Source organism: Anarrhichthys ocellatus, unplaced genomic scaffold (genome assembly GCF_004355925.1).
Source record: "Anarrhichthys ocellatus isolate YVR2014 unplaced genomic scaffold, GSC_Weel_1.0 scaffold1, whole genome shotgun sequence".
Lineage (NCBI taxonomy): Eukaryota > Metazoa > Chordata > Actinopteri > Perciformes > Anarhichadidae > Anarrhichthys > Anarrhichthys ocellatus.
In genome coordinates this window covers 8,532,972-8,559,247 of record NW_022280031.1, presented here as the reverse complement: position 1 = coordinate 8,559,247, position 26,276 = coordinate 8,532,972, and the positions used below count along the sequence as shown (strand labels likewise).

The following is a 26,276-nucleotide window of genomic DNA, read 5'->3' as shown; positions in this document are numbered from 1 at the left end:
AATATATATATATATAACATATAATATATATATATATATAACATGAAACTCTGAAATAGGCAATTCAGCTTCTCCTGGTAATATTTTGGAATGCAGGACTCTTACTTTTTTTTGTATTTGCAGAAACGCTACTTTCTTTCATCACTGGAAAGGTGAGCTGAAGTTTACTTGTTGTTGATCCATGATGGAAAATGTTGAAACTACAGGCTTTGACAGGCATCTATGTTTAAACAAATGTCAGTCATCTCCCAAAATACGGCTTCCTTCATGTGTCTGGCCCTAATTACCAATGTTTACACGGTGTGGTAAACCCTGCAGTGATGCATGATGTTGCCTCGCCTCCGAACACATGAAACCTTACCCTCAAGACCAAAGCGATAAAACTCGCTGGCGATGTCAGAGACGAGGCCCTGAGAGCGTCTGCGAAGGCGAAGTTTGGCAATGAGGTCACTGACCACACCGTTGAGGGTTTTATCGTAAGCTTCGACTGCCTTTGGTCGCAGCATATGCTTCCCCAGGAGACGCCTCACCGACTGCCACTCCTCCCCCTCACTAGGAACACAAAGTAAAAATAAACAAAGGCTCATGTTAGTGTAGCATATGTGCACACACAATTCAGCTGCACTAACTCAGGCTATCAAAAGTATAAAAAGGGTTTGTCCACTTTATTTCATTCAGTATCAGAAAAAAAAAACATAGATTTGTAAAACAGTAAGAGGGTCAATTTAAAGTCTTGTAAGTTCTGTATTAGTTGTCACCACATTGGAGGGGGAGTTCCCTTGATCACTGTGGCTAAATATGAATGAAATGAGATTAGAACAGCGGTCTTATCTTTGATTTTAGTGTCTTTGTTTTTAGTTCTCTGTTACTTTATTACATCATTCAGTAATATATATATATATATATATATATCTTACAATGAAATTACAAATCACTCAAGTTTACATTCAGCTTGACACCATCTTGTGGTTTAGGGGTTTCCAACAAGACAGAAGAGGAGAAAGAAGAGGAAGTGATACTCACGATGTGAGGAGTCCATAGTGGTGTCCTCTGAGATTCCTGTAGTCCTTCCAGGAGGAAAGGTCAGAGCGCATGGGGTGCTGGCCCTCCTGCCTCAGTACCTGCTCAATGAGCGCTGGATCAGCCACATGAACTGTCAGGATGGGGCCGAAGCTGGCCTTCCACATGGGCCCATACCGCTGCACTCCTTCCAGCTGGGACATGAGAGAGAGGGGCGACTTTGTGAAAACCCTGCTGGCTACTAGGCTTTGGATGCACTGTCCTCTAGTTTGAAGCCCAGTGAAGAAAGGAAGACACGTGCAGGCTTCTCTAATCCAAATATGATTAGATCATTTTCACTGAACATTCATTACTTGACAGGCACCGTTTGATCAGCCAGATCTTCTTCTCTACTTGGCAGACATGTTGATAACTGATGGCTAAATTAACTTGCAATATTTAAACAGACCACAACGTCTCAAAAGGGATATCTAGATTAAAGCCCCCCTCCACTCAACAATATGTTTTACTTCACTTTGAGCTTGAGCAGACTTGTGTATATGCAGAGTATGACACTAGAAGGCTGTTTTCACATTCATAGGTGGAAGGAGGAGAGTTTCTTTGTGCTCACCTTAAATCCTAAGTATTTTTCCTACAACATGCATTCATTCTGTCGTGTCCCGTGCGTCAGTATTTTAGATAATTTAGCGCACTGTTGCAGCCTATACTGAATGTATTCATATTAAAATGCAAGTATTGTAACTATTCATATGTGTCTTTAACTCAATCCCTGTTGAACAATATCATATTTACCTGTATCTCGTGTAGCCGTGACAGCCCCCGTCTGGCGAACAAGTCCCAGGCGAAGATGGCCACCGACGGTCCCGGCATGTCGTCCAGGGTCCTCGGTGCCTGCGGCTTGGCTGATGCGCCCTTAGTCCACCTCTCCATCCACTTCACCAGTGGGAAGGCGCTCCGGCCGGATACTTTGAGAGCTTGTTGCAGCATCCTTCTCACAGTAATCATGACATCGTGGCCGGACGTCGGTGCTCATTTTGTTTTACCCGGTTGGAGGCAGTATTTATAACCCCGCGACCTGCTACTCGAACGCGTGGAGATAAAGCTGCATATTTTTTGTTAAATCTGGGCCAATCATGGGTGTTAATGCGGCGCGTGCCCCGCCCCCGCGCCTGGAAGATACTCTGAAGGCATGAGGATCTGAGAGGAAGGTGTGTCCAATCAGAGGGCTGAGCTCGGACCATCCCAGAAACAGCACACGTGGAGGACCTGGATAAATAATACATGACTTCTCCGTAAAATGGCTGTTGAGTCTTATCCCCCCCCCCCCCTTCCCTGCAGCACTTTGATCTCCGATAGTCCGGTCGACAGACATGGTTCATGTGATCACCCTCATGTGAAAATTAGGTCTTGTGTGCTTAGTAGGTCACTTAACCCTCACCTCAAGGACAATGTTAGTATGGTATAGATCCCATTGATTCAGGCGAGCCAAACCCTTACGCTGAAACAGATGAATCAATAATCCCCCCTCCATCAAAATGCCCTAACAAAGACATTGAGACATTAAGTCAAGCTTGAAGAAACAAGCAGGACCAGCCTGTGTCTTTTTAAGACCTGGGGGGCTTTGTTTATGCAGCTATGACCTCTTATTTTGCTGACTTGGGGGGTTTTCTCTAGCGAGGGAGTAAATCCTGACCTGAATTCATTGGAACTGGAATTTGTCCAAAGCACCATGTGTGTGGACAGTGAAGTAACGAGGCTAGCCTACTCAGAATCTGTTGTGACATTTGCTCCCGTATTTCGTTTGTTCTATCTAGAAATCTTGGATCACCCAGTTTCACAGAAACACCGAGGCTTGATTGGTGTTTAAACTTTTCTAATGTTTGCAGGATACGCCTGTTGAGATGCATCCTCTTGTTTCCAAGAGGGTCCTGGCCAGACCCAAGGCTACATCTTACCAGTTAGTGGAAGGTGCGCACAAAAACCTGACTATGTAGTGAGCAAAACATGACAAAATCATAAAAAAAGAGGCTATGGATTTGATGTGTTACAGGAAGTTATTAAAATCAAAGGGGTTCTAAAAATACTTTTTTTTAATAATCAATTTCTGCAGAGACTGAGCAAAAACAGGCAAAGATGATCAGAGTGTTTAATGCATTGGGGCATAAATATGGCTTTAAATAAACTGGGTATTTAAAAAGAATGCAATATATATTTCATACCCATGGTGTCATGAATGATGGTCTTCGATTATGACATGGATATTTCAAAAAATAATTCCACATAAACTACTGTAAAAAACATTTAGGTCAAAGATGGGACTCAGTATTATGGTATACAATATCAGCATATTCTAAAATACGGAGCAACAATTGGGTGACACATTTTTTGTAATATTTCAATCATGCATGTATACGTGATTAGCGTCTGAAAATAAGCCCAGCAGCTTTCTAAAGTTGTTAAAAATGACATGTTAATGTTTTGTTATAATGATGTGCAGTATCCTGCAGGTTGCAGGATACTGCAACCTGCAGGATACTGCAGGTTGCAGTATCCTGCGTGTAATTTTGCTGAGTGAGACAGTGATTAGGAAAAACAAAATCCACACTGCAACATCACATGACGTGTGACGTGATATGACATCTAGATTTTAACGGCTATAGTTGGTGTTAAGGGATCCAGTGCAGAACACTTCGAGCCTGTGTTTTGGGGACACTCACTCATTTCTCGGCCAATCTCATGTGTTGGCATTGTACAAAGGTCAAGTAAAATGTGCATGATTTATTTGGCTGGGGGCTGGAGGAGGATTCCATCTCTTGAGTATAACCTGCTACTGCTTGCGTGGATTGGATGTGATGAAATGTAATAGATCTAACTGAAAGTAAAAATGTCATCAACTAACTTTGGTCTGATATATAGAAATGATGGAAAAATGAAGAACCCGGTGAAGTGCCTTTAGGCTGGTTTAGAAGAGATTTACGCAGACCTTGTGATGTGAAATTGCATTTGAAGTAATATCCACAATGGTCATGATTTATCAGCAGTCATCTGTATGAGTTCTTATCATACCCCATAGGAAAAATAAGCAACTTCAAGCATGTATCTAAAGACACAGAGTACAAGCACGCGCTTTAAATGATAAATGACTTTATGACAAAAGCATGAATTAAAAAACAGAAAAAGTAAGACGGTGAGATAAAAAAGTGAGATTGGGTTGCACAATGATGAAGATGTGCGGTCGAGTGGACAAATCACTTGACAACAGCTCCAGCCAAATGGGGCTGCGGGTTAAAAGGAGTAATATCAGAAGATTTTTTTTTCAGAACACACAAAACAAAATTGAATGCTGAGTTATGAAGATGAAAATGCAACACATACCAACGGTCTGTCAAAAAACAACCTGAGTGGAAGAAGCACAGTTAACTTCAAGCCTGAAAGATAAAACATGACCTCTGAAATTGACATGGACACATAAGCAACTTTTAAACCAGTTCACCAGTGTCTTGGTGAGTCTAATGCAACACACTGCAAACAAATCAAACCAAAGATTTGTTGTAATGCTGATGAGATTGTTTTTCCTTTTTTGGAATGTGTGGCTGTTCAGGGATGCAGTCATAAATAAAAAATGCATTTCCCTCATCTTGTTCTTCGTGTTTCTTTTTAATAAAGATGTGCATATCTTCACATTTTGCTTGGCAACGCGGTTCAGATGCTCATCTTCACTTTCCTGCTCAGCAGGGTGGTAGTTTAAGACCACACAAGAAGTTGACACAAATTAAACCCTCTCCAAAACCATACTTTTTTTTATGAATCTGGCCTTGGCTGAGTAATGGGGGATTAATATTGATTATAAAAAAACATAACAAGAAATCCTTTGAAAGAATGGCTTCTTTGTGCCGTCGTGTGGTGCGAACTGATGTGGCCCGGTCGTAGATCACGCAAAAGAGCGCAGCGAGACAGCCTGAGAGGTATTTCCAAATATAGTATTGGCCCAGTGCCCAAAAGGGAGGCTGCTCCAAGATTAGTGTGTTAAAGTTCATGGCTGCAGTCTGCCTGTCTGGGTGGTATCAGAAAAGTATCTATGCACACGCACGCACGCACACACACACACACACACACACACACACACACACACACACACACGTGTACATGCCCAGAGGTTCAGATGAATGAATGAGTGAGTGTGTGTCCAGCGGTTGTGTAACTGGTTTTCGCTCACTCAGCAGGCTGGTGAGTATGGTGTATTTATGTGCTCTGTATATGGTTTTTGAATGTCCATGTCTGTTACATGATACCCAATAAGCATTAAGTCAGTGGTTTCCAATCTGTTTAGTTTGATGCATAATCCCAAAGTCCAATCAGGTAAATTCCCCTTCATCTGCACCAAACATCATGTTTCATTTTATGAATGGGATATAAACTGAATGTTAATAATATTGATTATATAAAGTATAACTGATATTACGTCAAATTTTTTTTTCATATCATTTAATTGTCAATGTTAACATTGCTTTGGTAAAGTTTGCATTCATGCTACTAACACTTGGTTAACTTTTAGCTGACCATCTCTGTTTACCCATGTTCCAACTGTTTATTTATTGCTTTAAACTTTTTATCCAATATTTTTAGCTAAATATTTCTGTTTATTCATTGCTTTTAGCCATTTAAATAGTTTACTAATTAAGTTTTCAACCATTTGTCTATTACTGTTTGTACCTCTCAGCTTTCTCACTAACTGGATTTCATGCACTCTCAATCGGTGGGCAGCTTGCTAGTCTAAATACAGTAAACATCAGTCTCACAGCAAGTTGTTTTTCCTATTTGGCCACCTAATATTAATATGTATACATGAATGTTGTTCCATTTGTCAAATTATTGTTTTGGGTTGCTCCTCATTGTGTTTGAGAAATGTTCACTGTTCAGAATATAATATTCAGGATGTGTTTATGATGTGTCCACGTGTTCAGACACAAAGAGTTTTCTGGCAGTAAGCTGGGGTGTGCACAGAGTAACGAACAACATTTTGCCAAATGCCTGCCAACAGCTGCTGGTGAGCACACAGGATATGAGGATGTGGTAATGAAGTATAAAAAAAGGGCAATAAAATTAGTGAATAATGATTTTTATCACCATACATGCGGTACTTGATTGCGGTTGTGCCGTTTTTAATAAAGCACGTTCATGTCATGAATATACAATAGGGGTTTAAGGTGGTGTAAGTGACATCTGTTAGACTGAGAGCACATCTGGACACAAGATGTGAAAGAGGAGAATGACTGTGTATAATGAATGTCCACCACAGTGACAACATACGCGTGATAGACAATGAACTGTCTATGTCCGCGGGATGTACAGTATGTAACAGACCTACGGTATGTAATGAGGGATTTCACAGAAAATATAACCCGTTGATTTTTCACTAACATTCAGTCAATTAACACTGCCTGGTTGTTTTCACAAAGAGTCATCGCTCACATCACATCCGAAGGATGAAGCCAAATTGGTTTTGTGATGTGCTGCTGTCCTCCAAGTTCTGTATGTAGAAATATTGAAGAGTTACATTCTGATTGTGGGCCTTGTTTACATGTTCCTCCTGCTATCGTACTTATAGAACTAGCTGACCTTAATAGTGTTATAAAACACTGATTACATTCGTCTCTGCGGTTTTTTCTTAGTCATTCTTCCCACTGAGCTTTGGATTTGTTCCCTCTGAAGCTTGTTTTCACTCTGAGGTTTTAGCACTGATATGGCATTAAGAGCAGCAGCAGCATCTCTGTATATTTGATCAGCAGCAGACTAAAACACAAGTAGACACACATCTTCCATGTTATGTTTTATTCAAGATCATATAGCTAGATTTTCAAAGCGGTCCTTTTTGTTGTACTTTGAAGTTTGACATTATGTATAACTCAGAGAGCTACAGCGAGATTTATTGCATCTTGGACGACTCAATGGATGCTGGAATTTTTTTGTTAACTTATTTCAATGAATCCCTGTATAGCATAGCGGTTTCCATTCTCATAATTATTTTCAACAAATTTAAATGGCAGCTAGAGGCCGTAATTGTTCCTTGACCTTAAATTTTTGAGAAGATATGACTGATGACCATTTGGCACTGCGTCATGTTTTGGTCATCTGATGCAAGCTGACTTAAATAATGAAGCAATCATGATGTCATGAGCACCAAGTGTAAACATTTAGAGAGCGGGCAGCTGCTCTCCACCTTAAAATAATTACTGTTGTCCATCAGCAGCAACGCTTACTAAAGATCACATTTCCTAACATCTACCACTTACATGTGGTGTGACAAAAATGGACATTTAATAAAGATAATAGTTTGATACAACCCTATTGACAATAGTTTACACTCAAATACTTTGAATGATTCAAAGATTTTCAGAAAGATACATTTTAGTGTCAAGATTTCAACAGGATTTGCTTCATTGAATGCAAACCAAAACTTGAGATATAAAACCGGGCTTTTTCTTTTTTTTTTTCACAGGCAGTTTGGGAAATATGACAATTGGGAGAAGTTGGACACCAAGAGAACATTTTTTCTTTGTTGAGTTGAAGGGCCTATAAAGATTAGCATGGAAACTTGGGTCAGTGGAAGTTTCTCATTAGTCGAGACCTGAGAATCCCAAGTGAGGAAGGATTTGTTTCTGCAAGCTTGCAGGATGGCAGATTGCCTGTGATGTGCAGAATATCCCCACAGTTTGTTAATCCTCGGGGGAGAAACGAGTCAGGATTTTCATGGAGAGTACAGCAGCTTAGTTGGGTTTAGGACGAGCTTGAGGCGGTGGGCAGACATCCAGCTGGAGATGTGAACTAGGCACACACGCCTCAACCCGAGTATGAGGATGGAAAAGAGTGCCAGTGACTTGGCAAAAAGTAGGAAATGATGTGATTAAGAATATAGAAAGATGATCAGGTCAGATACCTTCTTTATGATAAATGATGAGTTCAGTTAGACATTTAGGATGGAAACACATCTAGAGATCCTCTTGTTGGAGTCTGGTGGTTGACATTATCAAAGGCTTTGAACAAGTCTGGGAGAGTGAAGACTAAGAACAATTAAGCAGTTTAAAGGACATGTTCATGCCACTGCTTTCTTGCTGAGAGTTAGGCGAGTAGATTGATATCACTAGTGCGGTAAATGTAAGGCTACAGCCAGCAGCTTGTTAGCTTAGCACAAAGACTGAAAACAGAAGGGAAACACCTATCCTAGACAAGAGAGTAGTATCAATCTTTTCATCCAATTGAAGTCAAATCATTTGCCTTTGTTTTACACTGACGGAACTGACGGAGGTGGAAGGTGATAATGAAATCAGCAACACATCCTTGTGTCTTGTAACGTTTAACAGTGGACAGCTGCCTCTGTGAACACCGTAGAAACCTTTGACCTCAAAAACATTCTGACGTCCGGATGGAACTAATTCTTTGGGTATGAAGCAGCATCCACATTGCTAGTGTTGCCAAATGCTAATCATTACATTTCTCTTTCTTTGATTCTCCTGCAGTGCATTTAATTCAACTCTTGTTTGATGACCTGATGGTACTAAAATGTTAAATGATGCACCCCATGGGGATAATAAACACAGACCAGCGGCTCCTCGTCAACATCCCAGATTAGATAGATTAGACTGGTTAACATGTGCACATCATAAAAGGTTCTGTGAATACTTTCTGTATTTGATAATGGTGTTGGGCAGAGGAATGACCGAGCTGTTGACTCAACCACATTGAGCTATTTATTTTCCTTGGATATGGGTCACAGGCAGCCGTGCAGTGTTAGGAAATAGGACAATCGGAAGAAATTGGAGACAATATTTCTCTGTTGAGTTGAAGCGCATAAAAAGATTAGGTTAGAAACTCGGGTTTCTCATTAGTCCAGATCTGAGAAACCAAGTAGATAAGAGTCTACCACGTATTCACAGATAGTGTTTCAAAAATATTTTTTCTCTGAATACTGGAAGCAATCTATACATTCGTACCAGTGCAGCATTAGTTGAATAAAAATAACTGATTTGGTACAAATTTAGTGTCAATTATGGTCGACTAACGCCAGAATGCCAATACCTTAGCAGAGGATACGCAAGATAGGTAGATTTAATGTTATGGTAGAATATTAATAGTATGGTTTTGTATTTGTTTTGTTTATGAGTGCATCAATTGCTCTGTCATTATCTAAAGTTTTACCGTGTCTGGGTTCCCATTACTGAGGCATGTGCTGTCCTGTTTTTAAACCACCACCCCCTGCAGCAGCAGGAGGGCCTCAAACCTGCACTGCCACCCGTTCTCCTGACAGACAAGAACACCAGCCTGTAATAAAACAGCCAAAATCATAAAATGAGCACAGAAATCCACTGTTCTGTTTCACAAAAATACTCAGTAGACGAAGAGTTTGTTTTGGATGTCACATGACATGTAGGAGCATCACCCTCTGTGGTAATGTGTGGTTTTAAATAAGTAAATTTCAATCACATTAGCGAGAACTTCCGTTAATCAAACATACCAGTATCAATTAAACAAGTTCCTTTAACAGCTTTGTCAAAACAGATTAAATTGAAACATGATTTGTGTCACAGTTCTCTGTTGAATTTGAAACTGTGCTACGCTCACTTCTCACAGAACGTGCTGCAGCATGCGGGTTTATTTTCAAACCCGACAATGACCCATCGCAAATAAGCAGGATGAAGATTGTTGGCAACCTTCTCAGTCAGTAAAATCTAAGATGTTGACTAAAGAGCGGCTCTTTTTAGTCCTGTTTGTGACTAAAGTTTGTGGCCCTAAAGTAACTAATGTAAAACACAACATATAGTCTTTCCATTTTCAATTTCAACTGTTCACAGTCAATGTACTGATCAACACAATGAACCAAAGACAACACTTGATTTCTTTCTGTTGTCCTAAAAGAATTTAGTTTTACAGTAAATCCAAAACAGCACTTTGAAGTTTAACAAAAGAACATTAAAAATCAATTTAAAAAAGCAATACAAAACATTTCAGAAGTCTAGTCTGAATAGAGATGCTTTTATGATTTACTTCCCTTGTGCTGTCTTTTTGTGAGCTGAGAAATGAAATACATAAACTATGAGAAACAAACTCAAACACTAACCCTCTGTTGGGTAATGATGTAAATGTTGGTCCATTAATATCACTGTTCATGTGCTGAGGAACAAGCCACAGCCTCCAGATCCACAGAGCAGCATTATCCTCCACGTACACTCGACTGCACCCGACCATCATTTCAGTTCATTGCACGTCCAAACTCTTCGCTCTTAGTTTGAATCCTCAATCCTTCGGAAAACTGCGAGGAAATTCTTCCCTCCATTTCTCTGCACTTTCTTTCCTTCCTCTGTACAGGTACCCAAACGATTTACGATCACGTCTCCAACCTGTCAAAAATAAGATCGAAAACAATTACATTAAAAGGATGCAGCGTCAGATAAGCTCAACTTAACTTGTTTTTGTTAAACCCACCTTTCTTGCTCTTATTCAATCATTAATGGAAACATGACGAACTTATTAAAGGAATAGTCCAACATTTTGGGAAATACACATTTGCTTTCTTGCCGTGAAGATTTCTCCTCGTGTCTGTCCAGACAGTGGTAACAGTCATCTCATCAATAAACACATTTTTAACGCTTACCTTAAAGGCAGCTGTACACAGTTTGCTTGTGTCTGCTTTAACAAAAGAAGTAACACAACAGAAGTAGCTCATTTATCTGGTGGGACTTCAAGGTTGATCATCTTAGAATAATGCGTGAACATTCCCAAGTCAGAAAAACTGGAGGATTTCTGTTCTTCCCTTTTTTGCTAACATTGCCTAAATGAAGCATAAGGCTAATCCGTGTAGCTTTGCTTCGTATTTAGTATAAAGAGATGAGATTGATATGATTCAACTAAGAAAGTGAAAAAACGTTTATCACAAAATGTCGAACTACTCCTTCCAATAATGTGTCGGACCTCTTTTCCTTCAATAAGCAGATGACAAAGGGATGAAAAGGTCCAAATCAACGTACCAGTTCTTCATCGAGGACGCGTGTAAACAGTGGATGTTCAGTGAAGTGCTTCACCATCCAGACGTGCACTTCCTCCACATCTGTGATGGTGTACACCAAACCCTGACAAGCCCACACAAACACAGGGAGGTTATTAACACAGTTCTGGGAAAAAGACGTTAAACATCCATTTATCGCTCACTAAATAAACCTACGGCATTTATCGAATAAACTGAATACACCTCTGATTTATTCAGTTTTATTTTTCCTGTTAAACACTGTCCAAGATTTCAGAATGGGAGCGGAGTGGTTTCACCATCTCTGGATAGCAACGGTCCATGCTAAAAATAGATCAAAATAACCTGCAGACAACACAGAGGCTAATCACCTATGACACTGTAGTTTACTTTGGGGGCCGGACAGATAACATTACTGGAACATGGGTTTCTTAGAAAATTCAGCAATGGCCCAGATTTCCACACAAGAGCATATCGGCACGTATGGGTTTCGTTTAGAGAAGGAAGGATGAGGATGAGAGGCTGTGTGCACAGATTCATGCTAATCACACTCGTTTACCGTTGCAGGCGTAGTCTGATTCAAAAGATATTAATTTATGAACAACAATAATTTTTGATGGAGGTTAATGTTGGTATGAAACTGCCTCTATAAATTTTATTGACAGTTTCCCCACCAGCACAGTTATGGCTGCATGCTAATACCGAGGGCCCTCGTAAAGCCGACACACCCAAACGTATACGCACACAAAACGTGCGTAAACCAATGTATTAATGCACACGTGCGAGAAAAAAACAATAAAAGAAGCCAAATATAGGCACAAGCCTTCCTTTGTTCCCGAAACCTCCATCAGCAACGCGTCTGATTCGAGTGTCTCCCTGTTGCTCTGACAGGCAGAAGCGGGGTGTGAAGAGACGTCTACCAGCTGCAGGCCACACCGGTTGTTGCATTTTATTTCAGTGAATTCATGGATTTCTGCACACTGCAATGCCTTGTTCAACTTTTACTGAAGTTGGGTTTCAGTGCCATTAAGTCAATGAATTAAATCCAATTCTCCTTCATTGTGTCTGGGTGTAGCTCCGATATTATTACCGAAACAATGGTATCTTAAAGCATTAAGCTGGTGATACTACTTTTTTTATTGTCAACAAATCCGATTAAATTGTTCCTACTTACAAGTAGCATCTGTGTAGCCGATGCATAGTGCTCCACTGTTCAAAGAATTAATAACAACACATCAATGTGCCCTCACTGTTAGACTGGCTGACATGTTCTTTCATTGCGTTGTAAGTCGATCCCACAGACACCGTTCTGCACCCGCAAATACTCCCTACTGCACCAACATTGCATTAGACCGCAGCTGAAAATAGTCCCAAACAGTTGCCCTATTTAACGCTGTTTGAGTGACATTTACGAAAATGGAAATCATTTAACCATTAAAAATTAAACTACACATTTGTGACCCGTTTTTAATCACTTCCTTCTTCACTGGGAATGAATGGGCTTGTGGCTGCATGCCAACCAACCACCAACAGTGTAGTGATGTTGGATGGTAGGACACAAAGTATTGTTGGCTTTAGTCTTTTCATGGCATTTGTTGACGATGGAGAAATGTTGGTATTTTGGCTAAACAGACCATTTAAAAGGCAAGTTTCAACTTAATTTTGTAATTTCCTACGTTTACGTCTGTGAATCTTCAATTTAAAAAAATGATTCAGAGTCAAACATTGAACAACGACTTGGCTGGAACAACCGCAGCAACTACAAACGATTTTCAAAAACCTGCATCAGTCTAAAAAGATGTAAAAAAAAGGTACCGTCTCAAAGCTCGAGATAAAATCTCTTGTTTTGAGCAACTAACTGTCTGAAACCCAAATGTATTCATTCAAAAATGTGTTATCCTCATATTTGAAAAGCCGGTGAATGTTGTTAGAATTTGTGCTCAATGAATCACAAACAACTGTCAAAATGACTGCAGGTAAAATTTCAGTTGATGGACTAATCGTTTCAGCACGAGCTGGAACAAGTCTTACACATGTACATACCCCGACTCTCAGCGTGTAGGCGTACTCTGCCAACAATGTGGGACTAATAATCCTCCACTTGTGCTTGGTCTTCTTAAAGTGAGGGTCAGGAAAGAGGAAGAACATCTTACTGAGCTGAAAGACACAAAAAGACGGTCAGAAACCAAAAAGCTTCATAATTTGATCCTTTTAGACATTCGTGTTAAATTGCTATAATCAGCATATGAATTATGGTTTTGTAAAGTCACGGGGATTGTTAGCCACAAGATTCTAATCAGTTCATCAGATTATAATAAATCTTTTATTCAAGAACGGCTCACACAAAGTCTAAATAACTTCTGAACCAATGGCTGCAGAGTGATACGTCTCCTTTTGAGTCCGAGTGGATGATTGAGCCAGACGTAATGAAATTCCCTCAAGGTGTTCCCTGAGATATTGCATTCATGAGAATGGGACGGATGAGAGGACACAGTGACCTTTGACCTCCCCAAATCGAATCAGTTCACCCTCGAGTCCAAGAGGACGTTTGTGCCAGATGTTAATAAATTCCCTCGAGGCGTTTCTGAGATATTACATTCATGGGAACGAGACGGACGGAGGTGCAACCCGAGAACACAATGCCTCCTGCCGGGCCGTTGCAGAGGCATGAAAAACAGACTGCTCTTTTAAACTCTGGTAATTACTTGGTGTCTTTCTCACACACACACACACACAAGATAAAAATAGAATGTTTAATTATTATCTAATTAAATAAACGCACCCTTCGTTAGGTTTTGCGGTTGCTTTTTTAAGCGCTGCTGACTGCAACAATGGAATTTCCCTTCTTGAGTTTTTTTCTCCCCCATGTCTCGATCTCTGACGAGTGCACAAGTGAAGGCTGCATTGATATCAGTCTGGCAGATACATTCAAAACTATTCCAGTAACTGTTCATTCGTTAAAATAAATAATGTCGGGTACAGACAGAAAGATGTGGGGATAATCACCCGGGACTGCTGAAGCCTCGGGGCTGCTTTGGTGATGATGGAAGAATCATTTTTGGCTAAAAAACATACGAAGAAGAGCGGGAAAAAAAGTACTTCATATCTTTAGAATATGTGAATATATGTGTCAACACTTGAAACACATCGGGCATGCCAGAAGGATTGGGACTAGATTCTGAGCACTAGTCTAGGACCCAGACTCTAGGTGGTCGTCTTTTATTTCTACGACAGTTTTGTTTCTAAACACGAGCGAGGAAGACGCTAATACTAAAGCAAGCTGCAGCTAGAAACATGTTCGTCCCTGGTGAATTAATGCGAGTCAAGAGATGCGACTTATGAAGGGAGTGTCACTGTCTGCAAAATAAAGCACGTTGATGCAAAGCCAAGACAAACTTCTCTTTCAAACTAGGCCGTTTCTCTGAAACATTTCCAATGTCAGTTCGGCAAAAGGCCTCAACTCAGGCTATAGAAATAAGCGTCTTTATCTTAAATTACCTGACATAGCATATCAAAATAACAACAAATGTAATCAATGTATGTGTTACTAAATAAAACATCAATTACCAATTACTCTCCTATGTTAATTTCTCAGTTTATACTCACTCGGGGCATTTGAGTTGAAGTTTTTTTTAACCGAGGGCACCTAAACCCTGGTACGCTAAGCCCACACTGCGTAATCTAATGCGACTTTCAACAAGTCATAGATTACCAGCTAATTGGAACGGATAAATGGCGTCGTGCACGCTCTATACTCAGCTGCCTCGCGTGTCAGTCAAGGACCCCATTGTTGTGAAATCCTGGATTTAATGAGCAATCCGTATAAATTCAGTGAGACAATATGTTGACCATGAAGAAAAGTAATTATTTGTTGTGAGAAATGTGCATATTCTTGTTACCTTGGCAGCGCCGGAACAAACCGGTTATTAGAGGCCACGCTATAGTAGACCCGCAGGTTTATGTGCTACAGTATGCAAGTGTTGTGTACAGCGTTTGTTGAAATGAGCCGGTATACATATATAATGTGGTCAAACATTCTGATGGTAACGATACTGCCAACAGTTCCCATAACTGTATCTATAACTTAATAATTTCATTCACATGCTCAATCTGGCAACGGGACAAGATGTTGGTGTCAGAAGCCTTCTTGGTTTCCGTTTGTCGTCCGAGTTGAACCGACTAATCACGCTCGGGTCGGCTTCGGTTGAACGCAGGTTAACAGTCCGTGTCCAACTCGTCAAATACCGACGGTTGGTCAGTGCCCCTCGGCGTCCGATACCGATGCATCCGGCTTTCAACTAACTCCCGTGTAAACCCGCCCTCGTTATAATTAGACCGTCTCCGCATGGCGGGTGGGTCAAACCAACGTCGGACTCCCGTCCAGGAGACAGATGTTCTAGAGCAGTAGACTGACATTTTGTCACATCACTTGTTAGTAACGTGAGTCGCTAGTCACGTGACTAGTTCCACGCATTTTACAAATAAAACTTCCTGTTTCAAGATGTCACACATTTCATTCATCCCCAGAGCTCAGCCCGTGGTATTTGTTATTGGTAACAAAGAGATGGAGTGCAGATGGGCGAGTGGTGTTATAATAGCTGCTGGTAAAAGCCCATATCACTGTGATGTCATAACGTGCCTTTCAGCAGGTAAAACATACGTTAAGTTCTTGCTTATAGACTGGTGGCTTGGATCATAAACTCAGTTCGTAGTGTAGTTCGTTAGGTTTGATTTAATCACAGACAATCATGGTGTGAACTAGTTGCACTATATTTTAGCACTAATAGCAGTATTTTAGTAATGTTTGATGTTTGATGCGATAATACCGTACAGACACTTATGACGCAGGTGTTCTAAATGAATGAACCTCTGTTGAACTGCAGGTAAAGACAGCAACTGTGAGGCTAAGCTAAAAAGCTGCAGAAGCCAGATGCTGCTGGTAATTTAGGTTTCTTGAGTTAATTGAGGAGATTCGAGGGGAACGGAGAATTTAAACGGCGCTAAGTCAAGACCGTTTTGAGTTGGAGAGCAGGACAAAGCTACAAACAAATGTATTTTTTCTGAAAATGTCAAATGTGTACGTTTTTCTTCCAATACAACAAATTCCATAAATCTTCCTGAGTGAAAAACAGTTCTGTTAGGATCTCGAGGAGTTTTTGACTTTTATCACACAGGTGCAGGCCTACCTGTCCTTTGGAGAAGAAGTTGGGGAGATACTTCATCGCATTGCTGCGAAGGCAGGCGATGTTCTGGTAGCATCCTGGCTCCGAGGCACGCAGGGATCGGATACGATCCTGAACATAATCGGACACTTTCACTCGGATCTCCATGCCCAGCATGAGCTTGTCTGGGAAAAGTGGGGATAACTCCACTGGGTGACAGTGAAGACACACAGAGACACGAGAGAAGGGGACACGAGGTCAACACAGAGCAAAACTATGATCTGTGAAAACTGTGTGGTGTCAGAACAGCGACATAACTACCTAAAAGCCCCCCATATCCACATCCAATGTCTGCAAACTCAACTCGAGGGGTCTCTTTGTCAGATGGGTTGCCAGTGAAGACGTCTGCATACAGCTCGGACCAGTCCATCTCCTCGGGACACACAGGACTGAGGAGGAAAGAGGGGGTTTTCAATTGAACTATTGTGTAAAGTAGAAACATCAAAACAGCTGACAGGGAAGTCTGTGGATCATCACAGTAACAGAGGTAGTGGTTTTGAAAAGAGATTACTTGTTAAATATAGCTTTTCATTGTTGTTTGCACCTACTGTACATTACACTGTGTCGGAGACAGTCGTCTCAGATAAATATCTAAATCATATGCAACTAAAAACAAAACTTTTGCGACATACCAACGGAGAAACACACAGTAGGAACTGATAATAAGAAGGTTGCATGAGCACTGTGTGGTGCAGCTATGAAACTCGGACACATGTTCCTCACTCACTAGTCAAACGTGTGGTAAGCCATCGGGTTTGAATGGGCTCGCTGTCGGTAGTAACGTTTCTGCGGCATTGACGAAGTCATTTTGGATTAAACTAGAGACGTTACTCGCGACAATAGTCACTCTGTCACCTAATTATTAAATAAACGAAGTCGATTCCCCAGTAAGTCACGTTCGTTTCTGGTTAGTTTACCACACCGGTTATGAGTCGCAGCGATTTCGCGTCATCACCATGCGTCTTTTCAGGGTTGCCAGGTTTGCTGTATTTTTTTTACATCCTCGATGAGAAGTCACTTAAAAGTATGTCCTTAAAGTAGCAAAAATAAAAGTAGTGTACTTACTAGTTATGTATGTTTTTTTGTGCTGTTCCTTACTGCTATGTCATCTATTTTGTTTGTATTATAATTGCTTCTATTGTTTCTGTTTTTACCATGTAAAGCATATTTGAGTACCTTTTAAAGCGCTCTACAAATCAAATGTATTATTATTATTATTATTATTATTATTATTATTAATAATAAATACTTCTGTCCTTGTATTTTATTATCTATTGGCATGTCTATGAGTGACATCTCATCACAGGTCAGTTCAATAGTAATTGTCCATTCTCAGATTGTTTAATTTGAGTGTGAAGACAGTGGAGCTGCTGTAATCACATACATGTGCTCTTTGGATCCTTCAGGTGTACTGTCTTTATTTAATCTTGTAAAGGGTGGAATATGGTCTCAAAAAATAAATAAAATGCCTTTATTCTACATGGCAAAATCTACTTAAAATGACCATTGTGTTGCGACAAAGTTTAATTTCACAAGGCTACTTTAAGCTGAAAGTCCACATTATTATTTTAAACAGATGCAGGTGTATTTTATTATGTCGTATCTACTAACTATCGCTATTAGTTATTATTGTTGTTGATATGTTGTACTGGGGAGAAAATGTTTCCAATAGAAACAGTAGCCCACCCAGAGTCAAACATCACAAATACAGAGTTCAGGGAATATAGTGAATAGAAGTGAAGGATTCTTAAAACTTCCTGAAGCCACTCAGTGGCTCGTATAGGTTTTTCTCACTTTTATAATCTTCACTGTGGTGTCTATTAAATGGAAATGCTGCAGGTCCCTCTGGGTGTCCTCTGAGTCAGCTGTAATAATCTTCTCAGTTCACTCTGTCAAGAAGGGTTGACACATTATAGTCCGCAGCTGCTGGAAGGCTTCACCAGAGACTTGTTTTTCGCTCATAGGTGCACAGAAGACTGTAAACTGAGCTCGCCCTTTGTCTTTCTCTGTCCTTGGGAATGTGAATGGATTTTCACTCAAGCCTCTCCCAGATTTTTTAAGACAATTATACTATGATGTATACATTTGTTTTCAAGTAAAATTTGCTAAGATCCATCTTGTTGCCTAAAAATGAGATAAAACACAACACACAGTTCCACTTTGCGATCAACAAAGTCTTTATTACAAAACACTAATTGTACTTCAAGGGTATGATAGTTTAAGCAATTGTGCCTTGTTTTATTGGGCTTTTCAATATCTGATCCATTGACGTGGACCATCAGGAATATGTTGAATTATGGGGGCTGGGGCCAATGTTATGGTCACATGAGTAGGAGCACAATCATTTTCACTATCAAACTCTCTCTTATAGAGTAAAATCCAAATCAAACTTAATGACAATCATTTTCTTTTTTCTTTCAAAAGCAAAACATTAAAAAAACATTTCAATTACATGTTGTAACATGGGTCATGGTGGTAAAAAAAAGAAGCTTAATAGCTCTAAGAATCAAACCTTTTTCTTTTTCTAAATGTATGCATTTTGTCTTATTTGTCTTGTTTTTAGGCTTTGTCTTTAGAGTCTCCGATAAAACTGCAATGTTCTCCCTTTGCCCAGATATCTCCTGTTGTCCACTTTGAGCTCAGGGAGATTCTGCGAGCGAAATGTGAGACTAGAAGTTGACGGCAGTGTTTATGTGGCAGATTGGGATTTTGTTTTTCATTAAATCCCAATCAACACTTTGATCTCCTCGTCAGACATCAGAACACTTGTCTGAATGACCCAGCCTCATACAGTGGTCACCCTCATCACCACCTCATGGTTGGCTCTGCGCAGACTGTTGGGTCTTAACTGGCTGAGGATGTGCAAAATGGTATAGCCACAGTGGTGGTTGAGAATAGTCCTGACATGTCGACTCGCTCTCTGTCCGCTGTCTGAGTTCCTGTCAACACGACCTTTACTGCTGGAACTGATGGGGTCACCTAAGTCCTTAGCTTTCTCATAGTTCAGCACTTTCCACTGCTGGTTCACCGCCTGCCAGCGCTTAAAGATCCGGAAAACAGACGATCCTTCATGGATTATAAGGCCTGGGCATTAAGGACAAAGGGTGGGGGAGGTCGGGGCAGGAAGCAAGGTTACATATAGACAAACAGTTGTTTGTTCGATGAGAATCAGGAAGTAGTAAAAGGTACAGAGTCAATAAGAACTATATGTTCTCAAAAATAAAAAGATTAATATACTAGACTTGTTTGTGGGTATTTTTGGACTGTATGATTAGAAACACGTGTCGATGAAAATCCCTTCAAGGAAGAGAAAAAAAAAGCAGAGACAGAATGCAACAAATATACTCATGCAACGCAAATGTTATTTCTTGTTGTTTGTGCACTTAGAATAAACAAATAGCACATAGATTACTGTATTGTTTGTGTAAACTATCTCCATTGTGCTTTGCAGTCAGCTACTGAGTAAGAGACAATGATAACAGCATCAATTGGATGGATTGTCATGAAACTTTGTACAGACATTCATGGTCACCAGAGGATGTATCATACTCACGTCATGATCAGTCTTGTCAATAAGACTGGTTAATTAAAAGCTGAATTATACTTGTAATTTGGCACTGATTATAGCCTTGAAATAGCTGCTCCATTTTAACCCAAGGAAATATGAATGTATTGTTGATTTATTGGAAATGTTTAATTGTGTGCTGGCCTGTAAACAATTTGCTCATTTTTCCCCGTACTCAGCTGACCTGTTAATACTCTAGATAGCAACTAATTGGAATTAAGTATACCATGAGCTGTCTCCATATGCCTTATAAACAGTACCAGATTACATAGTTCCGTGTGTGTCTTACCTATACAAACTATGTCCATGAAGCCATACATGCCGTAGCATATCTGGAAGAGAAGGTCCTGCCGCTGCCATTTGGCTGAAGGGCTGAGAGAGGACCACACCAACCAGGAGATACTGGCGATGAGGAACAAAGAGCCCAAGATGATGGCTGCAATCTGCACCCTCTCAATGACAGTCAGAGAGATGGCCTGCCACTAGAACAAAAACAAAAATGGACTGAAACTTTGAACTTCAGATGTCAATTTCAAAATTCTTCTCTACTATGTGAGAAACTGTAATAGTGCAGGGTTTGTCTCAGAGTGTAAAGCTCTACACCTTTATATTGATGTAACCACAGTGCTTTATCAGTCACCAACGTGCTATAAAATAACAGGTTCACTGAGCCTCTGCTGCCAGGCTTTCACACAGATAGTGAAACCCTTTATTTAAGTAAATTAGAGAATTGCTGAATGAATTAAACAATTTCACTAATACCATCACACCAGTTCTCCAGGAATATTATAGTGTCCATTTATAGATGCAGGGATTGTAGCAAAACAAGCGTCTGAGGGAACTAGTATTTCATCTGATAGTTTCTCTGTTCCAGCATTCAGAAGCTCACAACATTTGGTGATTCTGTCTGTTCGTCTACTGTCTGTGGGCCACACACTTTGGAAATGTGCAGTGTCTCATTCATTTGTTCTTGGCATCTTCCTATAAGTCCTCGTCACTTTCTTCTTCTCCATTTGTCAGTAAAAAAAAAAAAAAAACAGTATAAATAGCTCTGTGAAAATTTACATACTTGCTACTTATCTGCCAACAGCAACGTGCTTCCTGTTAGGAATCAGTGCACATTGACAAGACAAAATCAGTCCAAAATGCCTTCGTGGAATGGGTGATGTCAGCACTGCATTGCCTCTACTGCATGCCATTACATTCACCTTCTGATCAATGACCTCTACTGTGATAACTGCCAATCACTCACTCAAATCTGGCACCGTAAAGTTTGCAGATGGCTTTCTGCCATGTAGCTTGGCAGTCTAACGTCAAGGACTTTATTGATATTGTTCCTTTAAACGTCCTTTAAAGAATATTTCCACATTAAAGATGAACACAGAGCGAGAGAGAGACAGAGACAGAGCGGCTGTACCTGAAGTGGGTTTTTGGTGCTGATGGCCAGGACCTGGTACTTGAAGTAGCAGATCTCACAGCTCCAGGAGCCTCTCTCACTGATCCAGCGGATAAGGCAGGACTGGTGAGTACAACGCACAGAGCCAGCACAGCGACAAGGGCCCAACAGCTCTCCCTGCAGGACAAAACAAGCAGCTGCATTCAGCAGGATCTTGAAGCTATTATTAAATCTGCCTGTTACAAGATTTGATTCGGCGAAGATGACAGTAAAAATAAAGATGAAGATCTTTTTCACAAATAGAACAACTTGCCTCCTCAGCCTTGACAATGTTACTGTCATATTTTATCTACTGAAGGCACAGTGTTGACGTATTCAGTTTCATTGCTGTTATGAAGCTGGCAAAGGGATTAAAAAGATAACAGCTTGGAGCAAGCACCAACAAATATGATCAATATGAAACTACACAGTATGCATGCACATGGAATAATAAGTTAAGAAACTTAAGATATTAGAAAGAATGGGGCTGTTTTGATGGAGCATGACATCATTTCATTGTAGCTTGTATTTTCTTAGTTTTGTTATGTTTTGTTACACATTTTGGGTTACGGTTGACATTAGTATATTTGTCTCCAATGATGTTTTGGTGTATTTATCAGAGAGAGAAAGGGTTTCAAAGTGACATTAAACATCAAGTAATAATGACTAACTATAAATCATTGTTACCATCTAATATAATTATTACCTATCTGCAGCTTTCTTTTAACCCGATCTTATCACTTCAAGAGTATTTGTCATTAAAGCTTTGATGTCTGCATAGTAACTCCCATGATTCCTGACACTCTTGTGCATCTCAGGTTTTTGTATATTTGACCAGGTTTCTATTGAGTTCCTGCTTCTCCCCAGGTTTGTTAAATCTATATGTTGGTGTTTACAGGTCTTCAGTGACTCTGGTTTTGTTACAGTTAAAGTGCAACAAAGTTATCCCATCTCCCTTCTAAAATCTAAAGGTCGAGGAACGTTTTTTCCTGTTTCATTGTCTCTGGGTCAGTAAGATCAAAGCTCCCACAGCTCCCTTGTTACTACGTCTAAGGTTCACTTTCGTTGCCAATTAACTGCTATTTTCATGTTTTTTTCTCTTCGTTGGCTCTTCAGAGCAATTTTCTCAAACAATTGTTACTGCTTGGTGCAGTAATATAGAACATAATGAATAAAATAACTAATGACTCTTTAAATTTCTCTGTCATTCATATATACATATGCATTATTCTGTGCCTGTACAGGTAACCACCCAGTGTTTATTGTCTCCATCAGCAGTGTCTAGGATCCTGTATCTCCAACTCGCCAACGTCTCTCTAACAGTTGCATGAATTTGTCAGCTTGCCTTTCTCTCCGTTCACAGCAGTTGGGATGAGATTTTTGGAGCAGTGATCAACTCCATGACAATTGGACATACAGAAATAAATGTAGTAAATTCCTGAGAAAAGCTTTCAACAGTTGATCTCTCATTTAATTATGACTATAGGGAATAAAAGCAACGGTGCCTCATTGTTACGAAAATGTTTTAAGACGTGGTTGATGTGTTCAGAGGATATCAGAAATTCAAAACATGAATCAAAATGTAGTAAAGAGAGAGTCTTCAGTATTCTGGCTTTGATGCATTTCACTATGTTCAGCTTAACGCATTCATGGATACACTTTGCTTCTCTCGTGTCACTTTCAAGTATCCTCGAAAGAAATCAGAAGACATCTGGTGCAGGTTTTTGCTGTCAGTGTGAGACTCCCTAAAGCCCTCGGACTGACAACACTCTTGCACGTCTCATTTTATTTTCTGTCTGAATCCAGGTAATGTGCTAGGTCTGTAATTACTTGGATATCTGGAGGGGAAACAAAAACTTTCTGAGACCTCTAGCAAAGACTGTCTCTGAGGCTGATTTCATCCTTTATTGCTCAGATGCCACGTCTCAGACAAGAATGACATAAGCTTTTTAAAAACATTTTAACTTTCTGTGCACCCATCAGCTCTCCTTCATGTGAGAGGAAGACACTGTACTTCATGTGACCTTTCTGTAGCCTAAAGGAATGATCAAAGGTTTGATAACTGTATTAATGGTTCCTACTGAAGAGTCCTGCCGCAAATTATTGAAACTTCTACTGCCTCCCTCACTCAAATCCCTTGGAGTAATAATCAGTATAAATGTCCTTATATGTCGAGGAATCATTCTCCGAAATCTTTCTTCAGTGCTTTTGTAAAATGGTCTAATTTTGAGCATCAGATGCTGAATATATTACTGATCCGATCACTGTTGATGGATTAGTTCCTTATAGCCTTAGTCATTCTGGATCTTATAAGTATAGCAGCCTTAATACACAATTCCATGTCTTTGAAACAGTTGGGTTTTTAAGTGTAAAATTAGTTTTTAAAATTGAATTCGTTCACACAAGTATCAGTTTACTTGTTATGAGGACCACTCCTCAGCATGTGAAAAGAGTTAAGATAATAATGTCTTCTGTGGCTCTTCAGATCTGAGAAAATAACCCTGATGACGTCATAGTGATGTCATCTGGGTCAGTTTGAGCTAGGAGATTATAAATTTATAACAAATTGACATGGACAAAGACATTGAAATTTACAAAGCAGGGAGAGTTTTGCAAAAAATATACAATTGAGTTGCATTATGGTGAATGTTGGATCTTTTTCTAAGCTTGACTCGCAAAAGTCAGGATGTCTCAGCCTCTGTTGCTTCAGTTTAGTTTTTGACTGAAGCTGAAAACTGGTTCAAAACTTTAAAAGGTTTACGTGGCAAGCTGTTATTTCTAGATAGGCCTATATTGTAGAAATATTTTGCAAAAATTATATGAGTCAACTTTCTAACAAGAATTTGGTTTGTTTTCCTAAAACAACAAAGTTTAATTTTCACTTTCGCGTATTCTAGTATTCATTTTCATGGTGAAATTTATTTGGATTTTTGAGCTCAAACAACAGTAAAGTAGTGAACATGGCCTCTCGCGACCTGCTTTTGAACAGACTTTCTCAGATGAGCACCACGTGGTTTGAGGTCCCCTGAACCAGCAAGGACCTGCATTGCTGTAGTGCAGGTTCCTACAGGTTTCTGGAGCCCCTAGGCAAGTATTGATGTTTGCTCATGGGCCCCAGGTCCCTACTGGATAGCTGACCCCTTGTTAAAGCGCAGGCACTCACAGTACTACCTTTATTATTTAACTAACTATACCGTCTCCGGGCCTTGGAAGCAGATCCGGCATTGCGGTGATCGCGTCCCGCTCTCTGAGAGACTCGGGAGGGAAGCGGCGTCCAGGCCTCCTCCCTCGGGTTTGTCTTCTTCTGTATCCTCCAAATCCAGGCTGCGTGGCCGGGAGTCAGAGCCATAATATTCCTCCTCATCGTCCCGGTGAGAGCAGTTCAACGGCGGCCAACCACAGCCTCCTATAGCGAGCCCTCGCATTCTGGTCTGCGTGTCCGGGTCTGTTCCCGTGCCAGTCCTCCTGCTTGATCCAGAGCGCATCAATAACAACACTTTGAGTTCATTGAAAAACGTCCGGATGCGATACTTAAACATTCTTCAGCAGCTTTACTACACAGGCACAACTGCTCTGTGAGACAAAACAGCCCTCAGCTTGACTGTGGCAGGTCCATTATAAATTAAAATCAACATTACTATTATTATTGTAGGCCTGTTATTATTAATGCTATGGAATCCAAACCATTTGATTCCAAGTAGGCAATATACATCCTATTGAATAAAATACAGATCTCGGTCAAGGAAACACGATGGGCTATTATCCCATCCCATTAGCCCACAGCGCTTTGCATATCCTGTTGTTATAGCATGTGGACCGCAATCCAGCCAATAGGGGAGCATTATTTCTCATGGATAGAGCCAATGGAGGCTAAAAGCTGCACGAACTGTGAGGCACCAACATAAAAGTCAGAAGCGTCCAGCATCTTTCTCCCATGCCCACATTTTCAACCCGGTTAAGAAGCACTGCATTGTTCCACTTGGTGTTTCTAAATCATCAGAGGACAAATGTTGGAGTATATTTGTCTTCAGGTGCAAAAGCAGCGAGGGTGTCTAAGGGGGTTGATATTAAATCCTATTAACAACTAAGTCAAAGCCGATTTACATTTGAGTTTCTCCATTTACCTACAGGGGAGATGATATCACGACAGCAAAGCGTGCATCCTTTGTTGTCTCGCAGTGGCATCCATCAAGTCACCAGTTTTTCCTCTTGTCTCTTCTTCGCTCGAGCCTTTTTTTTGTTAGATCGAGTGGCTTTCGTCCCACACCTTCCGACAACCCCGTTACAAAGTTACAATCCAGCAGCGTTGCGTGTTAGAGAAGGATACGAAAAAAAATCAAATCTGAAGAACAATTCAAATTGGTTTCACGACAAGTTGCACTCACAGTTCTCTGTTTTTCCCAACCATCTCTGCGCCAAAAATCCGGAGGAAAGAGGTGTCAGATATGGATTCCTGCGAACACAAAATGAGCCGACAGCAGGCTGCAAGCGTCCCTTCCGGGTTGTTAAAACAACCGCACATCATCCTTAAACCAAATTAAACTCTTCACCAAATTAAACCAAGGCCTCCGTGAATCAGTGGGACAATAAACTGCCACATGGCAGGCTGCGGCGACGTGTCCACGACCTCCAGGGTGTTGATTGTCAGTTGTTTATTTTAGGCACGTCGGCTCAAACCTAAACTTCTTTATCGGTTTAGTTACAGAAAGCAGTTTTCCTTTAAAAAAACACCTTCCCTCCTGCGGCTGAGAAGATGAGCGCCATCCGCAGCAGGCAGCGCACTGACAGAGGCTGCTGTCCGAGGTGCTGATGTTCGCGTGACGTGGAGGCCACGTGCTGATATCCATCGGCTGATGGAGGAAAGAAAAACAACTATTGTAAGACGCGCGCGTGCGTGTGTGTCACCATCTCTAGCACTGTGTCACAAGACTGCAATGAACACAGAACAAAGACTCTCTGACAGAAGGACATACAAGAGATCCAGCTTTTACACAATCACAACACGTCCGTCAGATA

The 26,276-nt window shown here is 40.5% G+C and overlaps 3 protein-coding genes across 6 annotated transcripts in view; all 3 read right to left on the bottom strand.

The window, feature by feature from the left end:
• Window positions 1-2,047, bottom strand: part of cyp27b1 (cytochrome P450, family 27, subfamily B, polypeptide 1) — a 6,280-nt gene extending 4,233 nt beyond the window's left edge. The window contains exons 1-3 of the mRNA XM_031849780.1: window positions 1,813-2,047; window positions 1,024-1,214; window positions 362-552 (exon numbers count right to left, since the gene is read on the bottom strand). Of these exons, the coding sequence (XP_031705640.1) occupies window positions 362-552; window positions 1,024-1,214; window positions 1,813-2,025 (595 nt within the window). The 5' untranslated portion in view covers window positions 2,026-2,047. The remainder of the gene's footprint in view (window positions 1-361; window positions 553-1,023; window positions 1,215-1,812) is intronic.
• A 5,897-nt stretch (window positions 2,048-7,944) lies between these two features.
• On the bottom strand, window positions 7,945-17,185 carry mettl1 (methyltransferase 1, tRNA methylguanosine). 2 transcript variants are annotated; one of them, XR_004213018.1, is made up of 7 exons: window positions 16,988-17,185; window positions 16,522-16,649; window positions 16,225-16,409; window positions 13,082-13,195; window positions 11,043-11,144; window positions 10,136-10,415; window positions 7,945-9,339 (listed from the first exon to the last, which is right to left on the bottom strand). XR_004213018.1 is itself a non-coding variant. In XM_031854651.1 (6 exons), the coding sequence occupies exons 1-6, from the start codon at window positions 17,065-17,067 to the stop codon at window positions 10,299-10,301; spliced, it is 726 nt and encodes a 241-aa protein (XP_031710511.1). In that variant the 5' UTR covers window positions 17,068-17,185; the 3' UTR covers window positions 7,945-10,298. The 2 variants fall into 2 exon arrangements, 1 of the variants encoding a protein (XP_031710511.1); XM_031854651.1 differs by having other exon boundaries at window positions 7,945-10,415.
• A 414-nt stretch (window positions 17,186-17,599) lies between these two features.
• Window positions 17,600-26,072, bottom strand: LOC116387692 (E3 ubiquitin-protein ligase MARCH9-like). 3 transcript variants are annotated; one of them, XM_031855018.1, is made up of 5 exons: window positions 25,385-26,072; window positions 24,455-24,728; window positions 21,243-21,398; window positions 20,115-20,307; window positions 17,600-19,344 (listed from the first exon to the last, which is right to left on the bottom strand). In XM_031855018.1, exons 2-5 carry the CDS (start codon window positions 24,683-24,685, stop codon window positions 19,046-19,048), a joined length of 879 nt encoding a protein of 292 aa, XP_031710878.1. In that variant the 5' UTR covers window positions 24,686-24,728; window positions 25,385-26,072; the 3' UTR covers window positions 17,600-19,045. The 3 variants fall into 3 exon arrangements, with proteins under 3 accessions (XP_031710878.1, XP_031710886.1, XP_031710869.1); XM_031855026.1 differs by having other exon boundaries at window positions 25,389-26,072; XM_031855009.1 differs by having other exon boundaries at window positions 24,455-26,072.
• Between the last annotated feature and the right edge of the window lie 204 nt (window positions 26,073-26,276).